The sequence below is a fragment of the Agelaius tricolor genome, unplaced genomic scaffold (genome assembly GCF_023055355.1).
Source record: "Agelaius tricolor isolate 1412-34295 unplaced genomic scaffold, bAgeTri1.0.p SCAF_6, whole genome shotgun sequence".
NCBI classification, from domain to species: Eukaryota; Metazoa; Chordata; class Aves; order Passeriformes; family Icteridae; genus Agelaius; species Agelaius tricolor.
The window spans coordinates 12,913,692-12,926,306 of NW_027269266.1; the positions used below are offsets into that span (position 1 = coordinate 12,913,692).

The window sequence follows — 12,615 nt, forward strand, 5'->3', positions numbered from 1 at the left end:
TATTTTAGTGTCTAAAAGTCACTTTTCAAGGGCTTACCCTCTCTAAGATTTTTACACACTTCATCTCTGAGTAATTTTGAAATGACTGCTCAGCCCTAGCCTTTAACACCAGTGCTGAGCTGCAATTTAAACATAATGTAAGAATTAAGTGTTTCAAATGTCAGTCACTGCTTAAATGCAACTGCAATGCAGCTGGTAATCAAATTAATCAGGGACTCTGTTAAAAATGGTTCACTATAAACCAGAAATTGTTATTCCAGTAAATCTTCCTATTTTGATATTATGGAAAGATTTTGAAATTAATTAATTTTTCTACTCATGAAGAAATCCAACAAACTGCAAGTGTTCCATCCAGCCTAAGATGATGAAAACAAAGATACTAAATCCAAAATATTTTTCCTAAATAAAAGAGATTTTTTTCCAGTAAGACATTCATCCAGCAAGACAGTTGTTTCCCTGATGTTAGAGCTATTCTTTGAATTGTCCAAATATGTTTTACCATATATGTAAATAATTTAAGAAGTCTCACAGCTTCCAAAAATTTTTCCTCCTGTGTGCAGCAATCAACAAAACAGATGCTGGACCTCCAAGTAAATCTCAGCTTCCCCCCTCATCTGTATCTGCTTGTGTCAATTCCTTAGTCTCTCTTTTTCTTTCCTGTTTAAGGTTGCTCTGTCAGCTTTTCCATGAATTTTATGGTGTTTTTCTACAGTTTAGTCTACGCACAAATGACTGTAACACATTTGGATAAATATTTCACCATGTAGACACCACAAAGAAGCATTCTGACTAGAAATGATTGAACAGCACTATTTAATGTAGCTATTTTGTTAAGAGTATGAATCTTTCCACTTTTGTTTGTATGAAATCTAAATGTACTCTAATAACTTCTAATTTCTGCAGCTATGCTTCAATAATCAAATCTCCAGAATAATTTAGGTAACCTTTTAAAAGAGAGACACACAAAAAACCCCCTAAAAAGGTGCCTGACTACATTAATAGGAGCACCATACTGCAACTGAAAACATCAGGCATTGTTTTGAAGCAGCAGGGCATGACAGAAGTTTACACACCCTTGCTGGTTATGCCATGGTGTTGATGACTGACATCTTGTTGATGACTGCCATGTGTGGAAATTGTCTAACTAGCTCAAAGTTCAGTTATCACTACAATTCCTGCATTTTTACTGTAATCCAGCAACAGAAAACACTTAAGATTCTCAAGTACAGCAGAGTCTCAAAATTCTACAAATAGACTTCAATAGCACAGTGCTTCATGGTCCTCAAAGGATAACAGCCACCACACTGATTGCTTATCAAAACCAGTACTTCTAGATTTAAGGGCAGCTGACATGGTGTCTTGTAAGTAGAGTACCCTCAGTAAGAGTTTACATATTTTTCATGTATCACATGAGAATCAGCATCCCAAACATCACTATAGTTCATGGAATTGTGTATCTTACACACCCAAGTTTTCATCCATAGGCAGACATGAAAATCCTTTGATTTAGGCTCTAAATAGCCAAGAGCTAACATGAACTATCAGAGTGGGTGACCCAGTGTCACAGAAACTTCCCCTGCTAGCACTATCACTTCAAAGCTTGTATCCCTCCAGCACTTCATGCTCCCTTACTTGCTTTAAAAGCCTGACTGTGCTTGCTGCACATGGTAACACAGCAGGGAGGGTATGGGTGCTGAGAGGTGAGGAGAGAGAACAAAGGGTTTGTCTCTGCCTAAATCTTGGCAGCTGTTTAAAGCTTTTTCTCAACCCCACTGTCTTTAGCTGGAGTACATTTGTTATCTGATCTCAACAGTTGTAATTTTGGAGACTAGCCTGTTAAAAATGTGACCACAATTTTGCTTTCCTCCCTGGAATTATTTTTGCTTTAGGACGTCTTTCAAACTAGCAGCTGGATTTTTGAACAAGTCCACAGGGCAAAACCAAAACAAACCCCATAAACCAAACTGCCAAAATCAGCTTTATTCTTTTCTGTCCAGTTAACATGACTGATGACTTACATGTTCAGGCACAGATTTATCCTCAATAATGATAAACTGTGTCCTTACTTGTAATGCACTGATGGAACAGGAGACTTTTTGTTACTGTTTGCTTATACTATTTAGTAGAAGTAAACAACTAAATAATTGGATCCAAAGATTACCATCCCCACTAGCAAATTTTGTAACACAAATTTTATTTTCACCTGTCCTCTGTGAAGTACTCCTACAGAAATTAAAGGCTTTTGAGACAGCCTATTTCATCTGACTGAGAAGGGAAACAAGTCTCCATTGGTCCTGTACTTTGAGCCAGGGGACAGTCCATTTTGAAGCAAATCTCCCAGTCATCCTCACTTTCTGCACTTTGGCTCACACTGCAGACTGCACCGACTTTTGCATGAAACCAAGCCCTGAAGTGCACTCCAAGATCCCCTTGTAGCACTACTGCTGCTAAAGACAGTCAGGACACATGTCCAACCTAAATTTAGTCTGAAACAAAATTTCACTGAACAAAAACAAGCAAGTATGGCACAGGTAGCACATCCTCAGAGGTAATTATTATTACCTCTGTATTGAGGTAATTTTATATATATATATATAGATATAAGATCTGCTCTTGCTAGGCAACCTAATTTACTCATGTATAGACATAATCAGAGTGTGCTAACAATATGGATCTCCCTTTCCTCCACACCTTTCTACCCATCTCCCTCTCCATTCACTACCTGTTGTAAGACAGATAAAATCTTGGTCCTGCCACTTCTGGCTATTCACAAAGATCATGCAAGATAACCAAAAGCCAAATGGCTCATGAATCTCTAGTACCTGCATTACCTCAGTAGCTCTAGGATCCAAAATTACCAGTTAAAAACCCAGTGTATGCACTGAGATAACACAGTGTTAAGAATGTGACATTTTTACAAACTCACTCATACATAAGAAAACATCAGAACTAAGTATTAAGGCAATTTCACTGTGGGGGCGTGGAAGGGGAGAGGGAAGAGGGGCAGGAGAAAGGGCTTAAATCATCATACCTGTACATGCTGCAGAAGCCTTACAGACCCACTTACTAGTTCATTGTCTTCTGATGTGAAGGCACTGTAAGCACTATTACACATCCCAGGACAGTGGAGACCTCCTCATCAAATAATCCCTCACACTGGGAGAATTGGTTTTTAAACAAGCCTGACAACAAGAGGAGCAGCAGGAGCTAGCAGCTAATATTAGGCATGCCTGTCTACTTGGATGCATCTTCAAAAAGCAGAAGCATTTCAAGCAAGATGTTTTTCCCAAATAGGGACAGAGTTACCTTCTTCAACAGCTGCTCAACCTCTTGCATCTGCGCACTGCGATCAGCGACGGCCACTTTTGCATACTCCTGCTTTTTGCTGAGCCTGCTCTTCCAATCTTCTTCACCACTCTTCTTCAGCAATGCCAACCTACAAGGAAAAGCATGCCAACAGGCAGCTTTAAACACTGTCCTTCCCATTATCCTCAAAAGATAACCTCATTGTTTCACTAATGCTGCAGTCAAGATAATCTGAAATTAGGTTTTCTAGTATTAACTAAGTTATTTACATTTTATACACATATACAAAGCTCACAAACAAACACCAAGCCTTATACTGTACATGTTGAATGGCAATCATCTGTCAAAACACAGACATCCAGACCTGACACAGAAACTCCAGTTAATTTATATCATCAGTGGAAATTGCCAATACAGTCCAGGGAGACCAAGGTACAACACAGATCCTCCTAAAGTAGGTGTATGAAAAGGTCAGATTAATAACTGCTATTTTCCCTCCACTCTGTCACTAAGGCACAGCAAGTGAGTAGCTTGGCTATGGATACTTATCCTGTAGATGTCCAAAGTTAAGAATACGTATCCTACCTTTGGTGTTCATTGTACTCATTAAAAAATACTCTTAAAATTATTTTCTTTAAACCCCAAGAAGAAAGAGGTCTGTTCAGCAGGCACACACCAATTAGGTCTCATCAGGTACATCAAAGGACAACTCTGCAGTTCCTGCTTTCACTCCAACTCCAGGGGCTGAGGTTACTTGTCAGACTCCCTGGGACCACTTTGTATTCCCTTGCTTAGCCCAGGCATTGCTGTGACACAAATCAGCAGCACCAATGCACTAATAACCTGGTGCTAACTACCCTGCAGCTGTGAAATCTATCAGCAACATTCAACTTGTTTAAAGGAGGTCTTATATTTAAAATGTGGATTACCATTGATCTCAGTAAGTGGGATCTTTTCACAGTGCTGTTTCCTAACCTTGAGCAAAATTCTGAATATAGTACAAAGTGCTGACTGGCTGCAGTGGGGACAACATGTAGATTAGTTTTGCTAGAATTCTATTTGTCCATACAAACCCTGAGGTTACTACTTTTGGGGACAGGGGAAGTCAGTAAGGAATATGAGGTCTATAGAGGCATGATGATCTTCAGTTTACCTTCCTCGGAAATCAACATTTATATGAGTCTTCTACCCTTCAGAAATCATTCTTAGTAATCCATAAAATGTGTATCTGCAGCACTTTTGCAAACAGTTGCATTGATCTACTAAATATTTTTTTAGTTTAATTAAGTCTTATGACATACTGCTCTCAAATCTACAGCATTTCAGTAAGAATTATACAAAAGCCTTAACCCTATTAATGTTTGAACAGGTTGAGTAGTTAAAACCTATTCTGACCACAAAGTATGAAAATTCTTTTTCAGAGATGTGATTACTGTTATCCTCACAGCAAATGTCTTCTGGAAACTCTGAGGAGAAGGAAAGGGTAGAACCAAAGAGGTCTAGAAGCCAGAAGTCAAGTTTCAGGCAGCTGCCTCCTGCAAAAATCCAGGGGGTTCAGCCATGCTACTGACCTATTTGGGGATGATCAATTGGGCCTAAGACAGTCACTTGAGAAAAACTAAGAATGCAGAAAACAGTAAATCTACGGAAAACAATGGCAGTAAGAATGTTAGTATTCAAGAAAGCAGTTATTTCCTCTCTTCCTGCCCAGGCAGGCAGTGCTGGCAGGCTTCACAGTGTCTGGTTGCTTCATACCTCACAGCACAGGATGAGTAGGGGTGAGAAGGACTCACAATAAGGAGCTGAGGTCATGGTCATGGTTTGCAGAAAGGACACAAGATTTCACTGCCCAGAACTAATCTTCTGGAGTGCATCCATGCATGTGTAAAACTGTGGAGGAGACCAAGATGGGACTGAATTGCCACCATGCAATGAGTTATCTTCAGTAGCTATGTTCTCTCAAGTCAGTTTTGCTTAGAAATGATCTGTGATAATTGAAGCTGGAAGGCATATTGGTCAGCTTTGGTCTAAGCTGGGTTTGTTTTTAAAAATGTTTTTAAAAATCTACTCAGCATAGCAGGCAGGGGAAAAAAAGTGGGTTTTTTTGTTTCTTGGTTTTTGGGCTTTTTTAAGCTAACATTATCACAGGGTATTTACTCTAGACCTTTGACCCAAGCAGCCTGCTTGATCAGGGAGAGAAAAAATCTGTAATTCTAAGAATACTTCTGTGTCTTCGGAGATTTTGTTTTCTTCTCTGCCATAAGGATGGTTTCATAGCAGCCCTCCATGCTTCAGTGGTATATGTAATGAAACAACTGACTCCTACAAGTGAGAACACACATTTGCCTGTTTTGAGCAATGAAATCACCACTTAGAAGAAACATGTATGCTCTGTATGCCAATAGAACCTTCACTGCTGTGTAAAACCTAAAGCCACGCATTTCTTTTGAACAATGGAAGTGGCAGTAAAGTCAGAGTGCCCTGACTCAGCAACAGCTGAATGGAGGACACCCTTTTGGATGAATAAAGATGCAAGAACTACTGAATTGGCTCCTAAAAGTAAGCCCACAAGCTCAGCAGTACAGAAAAGCTGATTCTTTGGAAAGTCTTAGAAAATAAAGCAAATATTAGGTCTAACCCTTAGATTTGTTTAAGGCCTGCTGCTTACTAGTTTCATTGAATACCTCTAGTTTTCCAGTTTTTATAAATAATGAATAATCATTAATTAGTCACTTTCACAGTGTAGACACACTACTTTTTCCTCCGAAAGTTCCTTTTCCAATATGAAGAAAATAAGTTCTACTCTTTTTTTGAAAGAAAAAGCTTTTAGTGTGTCTGCCCATCTTTGACAGCTTGCTCTGCATCCTTCTTTCACCTGCTACTGAGATAGACTGTGTGACATCAAGACAGAATGATCCTCATCCCAGAGGTGTCAGGGTGGCCTGAAGGCAAAAGCTTTCAGAGCTGAAGGCAAAATGCTGGATAGTGAATACTGAAGGAAAACAGAAATGAGATCTGAACAATGGTTTTGCCTAAACAAAGAGAGTTGCATGAAAGGCCTTGGCAAAAATCCTGGCAAAAAATGTCCAAAATGACACATCTTTCTTCTGTGGCAATATTTTAGTATCTTAGTTGCTAGTTGTCTCCTTGAGCTAGAATAAACTGGACATAGGCTTGGTTTTCACATCTTCTCCCTTGGCTGAACTTGACCAGCTCTTTTTGGATAAATCATAAATCCTGGAGAGCAATATGAGATATATAACTACAGAAAGGAAGTTGACTGTTAAAAGAGTGCATAAATTCAGTATAGTGGGAACCAGACTATGTAAGAAAGTATTGCTCAGGCTTCCATACATCAAAAAAGGTTGAAAACTAAGTTTAGGCTAGATTTTTCCTGAGAAAGTGAGAATGTTGGTAAGAGGTTCACCAGAAATTAATCAGATGTAGCTTTCTAAAATGGTGATCATGGCATGCAGCTGACTTCTAGAGTGGAGCTGACAGGATGGCCTTTAGTCTCAATAAATGCACAGAGACAGGAGAAGAGAGTATAGGTGTCTTTCCTCCTTAAAAAATAATGATTTTCATTCTTCTATATAATATAGGCAATTCTGAAAATGCCAGCCATACATTCACTCTAGGAGGATAGTATTAGTTTAGTGAAGCAAGTCTTTGTGGAAAATCACTTTCATCCAGACCAGCATTCATGCAGCCTGCCCAAATACTATTTCATGTGTGGAAAAGTTGTTCTTCCATAAGGTGAAAGAATGTCTGACACAGCCAGAAAAATACACTGGATGGGAAGATGAAGTTAGTGAATGTAAAAGGAAAAAGAAATCCAAGTGTAATAGTCAATCTTTAGCAGAAATGTTCTTTGATGTTTATGAATACTTGGCATGAACTGCAGCCAAGCAAAAGAAACTTAGTGGTTGTAGTCTTTTAATTCTGGGACAAGAAGTAGACTACTGTGGTATTTTGGAAGGCTGAAACATTTTGATAGGAGCTCAGTCATTTACAGATATTTGTGGAATCAGGGTATACAAACTCCTGACAAGACAGCAGGTATTTCCTTTTGGCAGCTCTGGGACCGAGTACACAGTCTTGGAGTCCTAACAAAAGTGGTTCCTGATTGTGTGACTGACAGGCTTCAGTTCCTCAAGAGATCAACTCAGCTGAGGCATTGAAGTTAGGACTGGAACAGCTACTAAAACTTGGATCTTCCCTCCAACCTCTTTCTCTCCACCAGGATCAGGGATGGTAGATCATTTACCACCTATAAACCAGAAGTTATTCATCTTAAACCTCATCTGCCAAGACAATTGACATATTTACACGAGGGGATAGGGAAGGGGGATGAAAGTTGCTTTAAACAAAACAACAGTAAACTGAAAATGTAAGTACAGCCTTCAGAAAGGGCACTAAGAGTGCACAGCTGCTATAGCTGCCTCTGCACCCCCTTGTGTAAAGGGGTTGACAGGGAGTGGGGATGCTTGTAAATGAAAATGACTCACATACCTCCTAGAAACACATGAATTTGAGAAACAAACTTTGGAATTACATTTAAAAGAAAAAAAAAAGGTTCAGAATGCCTAATATCACACTCCCCTCATTAAGTTGAGGGAATACTTTTACACAGTGAACGTTTAATCAGGCAGTTATTTTCATTAACTGGTTCTGCTTTCATGCAGAAAAACTGAGGCAAAGATAGGCTAAATAGTCATAATTCACTCACTGGGCTGCTACCAGTTTGTGACTGAGTTTATACTCCTAAAGTTTTAACTAAGTTAGGAAAACTTTTACAAGTACTACAGCAGCTATTGGCACTTCAATCCTGAACTCCCACTCTCTGCACAAGTGCTGGACTTCACATTTTGCTTCAGATCAGAATGAACTTGGGTTGGAAAAAGTATTTCTAGTACTCCTATAAACCTGTCCAACTTACTATCCTTTTAAAATCCCTACAGTAAGTTCCTAGAAGTCAAAATGGCTACCAGGTACTTCTGGAGTAGTGGGGCAATATCAGAGTCTATCTGTGATTCCCTCTAATCACCTTATTTAAGGGACTCCTGCAGACCAAGAAGAAATGGTTATTAAAATAAACCAGGATCACATTATACCTGTTGTATAACTGAAAGCAGAACCTGGAGAAGTATATTGAGTATATAAGTGTAATTAGAACATGTATATTTTACAAATTTAATTTTCTGAAATATTCATTGATTATTCAGGTGGCTCTTTCAAAATCAGGTTGTTATGTTCTCTTGAATGGTAATTCTCATTCACCATCATCTGCTTTATAAGCATGTCAGGCAGATTAGCTGCGTGTTTCTGCTGTTAGTAATAATAAAGCCTAGTAATCACTACTTAGCTTTTTTAGAAACAGTTTTAAAGCTTTCTATACCATCATCAATATAATAACTATATTTATAGGGATCATTAAAAAAGAAAGAGAAATTTAAGTACCTTTCCTTAATTGACATAGTTTTGCTGGCATTATCGAGGACATCCTCAGCTGTTTGTGCTTTGCTCTCTCCCATGGAAAACATCTCACAGGAATTCTTATAAAATTTGCCTTCCAATTGTTCAGAGAGCTCCTGCAGTCTACAGGATGCTGCAGCTGCTGTTTGTGAAACTGTCCTCATGGCTGATGTGCTGGTGAGTTCAGAAGAAGCTTCAGCGTGGTCTGCCCATTCAAAAGAGAAGAGCTGAATTAGTTCTATTTTTAAAGACACTTTACATTACTAACACTGAAGAAGCAAATCTGTATTTTAAACATTCACATCACATACTATTCTAACAGGGAGAAACTTCAGGCTGAGCCAGAGCACAAAGATTAATTGTGCAGCATTACTTGCTGCCATTTGTGACTGATGCTCACAAGAAGCCACAGAACATCCTGTGCAATACACAATTCTGAACTTCACATGGGTGAGGCACAAACTGCTGCTCCCCTCATCACACCAACAGGAAAAGGAACAGATGAAAGTGACAGGGAACAAAGAGCAGGGGAAGAGAAGCAGACAAAATTGAAACAAGAAAATTAACTATTTGGTAAAGCAGTTTAATGCTTGAGTAGCATACTAGGACATTTAATAGCTTAATAGAGGTATTATTTTCTAGGAGGGTGTTGGGGGCTCATTTGGGTCTGTTTTTTCAAGCAGCAATTAAACCATAGGAAAAAACTGCCTTGAAGAAAGATAAATGCACTATTACAGTTATCCTTAAAGAAATATAAGTGATCTTCATTTTTCTTTTTGAAATGTTACAAGCACAACACCCCTCTGATATATGGCTGCTCCTATTATATCCCAGCCTCCATCTCCCCTGCAGTCATCAAAGGCTAATTGGACAGAATGGATACTGCTTTAGAGGAATACAGGCAGAACTGTACCTTCCTCTCTATGCCTGTGTGAAGACCAGTAAATTCAAAATACATTAACTTCACAGGATGAACACAAAAATGCTTTTAGTGCTACAGGATAGTGTGATGCTGTCAACTATCACAATAAAACAGAAAAGGAACACAACATCCTTCTAAATTCAGCAGAATAGAAGGACTTATGAAATTACCAAATTCACAGTTTATTTCCTAAGTACTTTATTTAAAGATAGGCAAGTTTATTTTTTAAGTTTAAATTATGCTGTGCACATAAAAATGTAATTGCTCTGAGAATTTCCTGGTTTGTATTTCATCACCACATCAAAGAGAAAATAATACTAGTTTTGCAAAATTAATTATCTTAAAATTATCCACTCCTAGTTATGTATGCATTATGTAGGTAATTCATAACTCTATATGCACAATAAGGCAAAAATTAAGGGCAGATAATTAACTCAAAGCAGCAAGTTTAGTTTGTTCTGAATTTTGGAGGGCAGGAGAAAGTGCAAAACCAGAAAGAATCAATCTTAGCTTCAGCATATAATACCACTTCTTTCAAAGTAAATAAATCTGAATAAAACTGAGCCATCTTTAAAGACTGAAAAAAAGGAAAAAAAACCCAAAAACAAACCCCTCTATTTATAAAACTTAACACTTCACAGATATTTCTGTACTTCTAAGCAGTGTTAGAAAAGGAAACATAACCAGCCTTGATAAAGCTTGAAACACCATTTGCTGAATGAGACCACACCAACAGCAAGTAATTACCACACCTCTTTGCCAAGTCTTGCTTTTCATAACACTTTCCAAATCTACCTTTTCTTCAAAGGACTGGCCTTTTGTGTCTTCCCATTTACCTTGAATGCCAGTATCGATTTCCTTCTGTTCCAGAGGCTGAAAAAGTGCTTGTGAACCAAACAGTTCCAAGCTGCCCTTCCTCAGGAAGCTGTATGTTGTCTCTTTATGGTGGTCTCCTGTTTTTTCAGGAACAGGATGTGCGGTCTCATCCTCAAAGGAGCTGTACTTTTTAATTTCATTAGCTTCATGCGCTAGAAACCTCTTTCTTTCTTCTTCATGTTTCTTTGATGCTTTTCTGCTTTCTAGTGCTTCCATGGAGGGCTGCCACTGCTCTGACTTGTGTGTGTGCTTTCCTGATGAGTCCAAGTTTTCTGCTGCAGGGTGGAACCTGGTGGCAGCGCTCCCTCTGCCATCAGTGCCTGGCTTCCCAGGCAGGTCCCCAAACAAGGGAGCCAGGGCAGAGGCCATGGCTGAAATCGATGTTGCAACTGCAGATGACAGGGGAGCAATCTTTCCACTTTCACTCTGGACCTATGAAGGGAAAAAAAAAACAAACAAAAAAAATCCAAAAAAGCCAAATAGGACTTACAAGCTCTGAAATTATCAATTCCAAAAAGCAGCCTTATCACATCAGTTCATCCAAAGTATGTTTTCATGTAAATATTGTACTCTATCAGTACAGACTAGAACAGGTAAGGAAAGCAACAATGCCCCTGTAATTTGTCTGCAGATGGGTTATTCCACTCCAGGTGAAAACAACTTCATGTGAGCAGCAACATCTATAGTAACAAGGGGTGTGTGTGGAACATGCAACCTGACATTGTGTTGGGGCTCAGGACCTGCAGCAGTGCAGGAAGGAATTAGCTCAGGTTCCAGATGCCAGCTAACATGCCATGTGCCCAGGCTAATCACCTCTGCATCTCAGCAGGACTCATTAGCTTTGGCACAGCTCTGCTCTTACACAGCTCTGAAGCTCCCAGCTCTGGTGACCACTGAGTGCCAGGGAGGGACTGTTCCGTGCTGTCCTAACCCAGGGCAGACATTCCTGATGCTCCCTCCACATAAATCACCTTCATGCAGGACTTTTTCAAATATAAACATTGGCTGTCATGAGCAAAGTATTTGAGCCTAAGAAGCACATTAAAAACACTTCCAAACTTATTCTGCCAGCCCCCATGGTGGAACAACTATCTTTTCTACTCTTCTAACATAATAATTTTGTAAAATTTTCCTAGATGCAGTTAAGATGCATTTTTTTCCCCAACATGCAGAGCTTTATCTTCTCCAAAGGAGAAGCTATGAAAGCTATGAAAGAGAGTGACAAACATGCCTCATACACATCTGGAGGGGTTTTTTTTTGTTTTTTTCTTAAACTGCAGAGTTAGTGAATGGTATGCAAAAGGACAGACAAAATCACACCAGTAATAGAAATCAGCTCAGAACCTAAAAAGTGCATGCAGATTCCATAAAACACAGACAACAGTCATTCACTAAGAAAACTGGGAAGCAGAGCAAAGACTATGTTAGCTCAAAGATTCCAAAACAAGATTAAGAAAATAGTTACCAGTTTATTTTTTTTCCATTGCATCTATCAGAATTAGAAATTTAGAGGAGATCAGAAAATTGAATTCAGTATTAGTTACAAGACATTTACATTTTCAAATATGCACTTTGGGAATATAACCTCTAGTTATCTATTTTGAGAGCTCTCTTTTGCTTCTTCCTAGAAAAACCATACAGGCATCTCAAAACCCCCCAACACTCCAATGAACAGTTCACTGTAGAAAGTCTTTTTGAAAATACATTCCCATTGAGCTTGCTTCAGAGTCAACTCTGATTTCATTTGCTAGGTTCAGAAAGATGACACAACATGCTTCCTCTGATTTTCCTTGCTTGAAAAGCATGTTTGCTCTGTAAGGCTGACAAAGTGATGTGACTGTCACTTCTTCCCCATCTGCTTCAGCCCTGTTCCATTTACCACCGTCCTGGCCCCAAACAAGTTGGTGACACAACCATAAAAGAGGCCATGCTGTGACAGTAATTGGCATGTGGAGAGTGAATGGAAAAAGGACTATGTAAGGTATGGAAACCTTGCTTAAATAAATCTGTAAAGCATTTATTACTACTTCATGTGC

General features: G+C 39.0%; 1 protein-coding gene and 1 long non-coding RNA gene across 8 annotated transcripts in view; one reads left to right on the forward strand and one right to left on the reverse strand.

Moving 5' to 3' along the window:
* SVIL (supervillin) overlaps nucleotides 1-12,615 on the reverse strand; it is a 101,873-nt gene that overhangs the window by 27,335 nt on the left and 61,923 nt on the right. For all 7 annotated transcript variants that reach the window (XM_071428712.1, XM_071428713.1, XM_071428714.1 and 4 more), the window contains 3 exons: nucleotides 10,540-11,011; nucleotides 8,767-8,986; nucleotides 3,307-3,436 (listed from right to left, as the gene is read on the reverse strand). In XM_071428712.1, coding sequence (XP_071284813.1) covers nucleotides 3,307-3,436; nucleotides 8,767-8,986; nucleotides 10,540-11,011 — 822 coding nt within the window. The remainder of the gene's footprint in view (nucleotides 1-3,306; nucleotides 3,437-8,766; nucleotides 8,987-10,539; nucleotides 11,012-12,615) is intronic.
* Nucleotides 1-12,615, forward strand: part of LOC139590865 (uncharacterized) — a 45,506-nt gene that overhangs the window by 6,555 nt on the left and 26,336 nt on the right. The gene's annotated exons all lie outside the window — the stretch shown is intronic.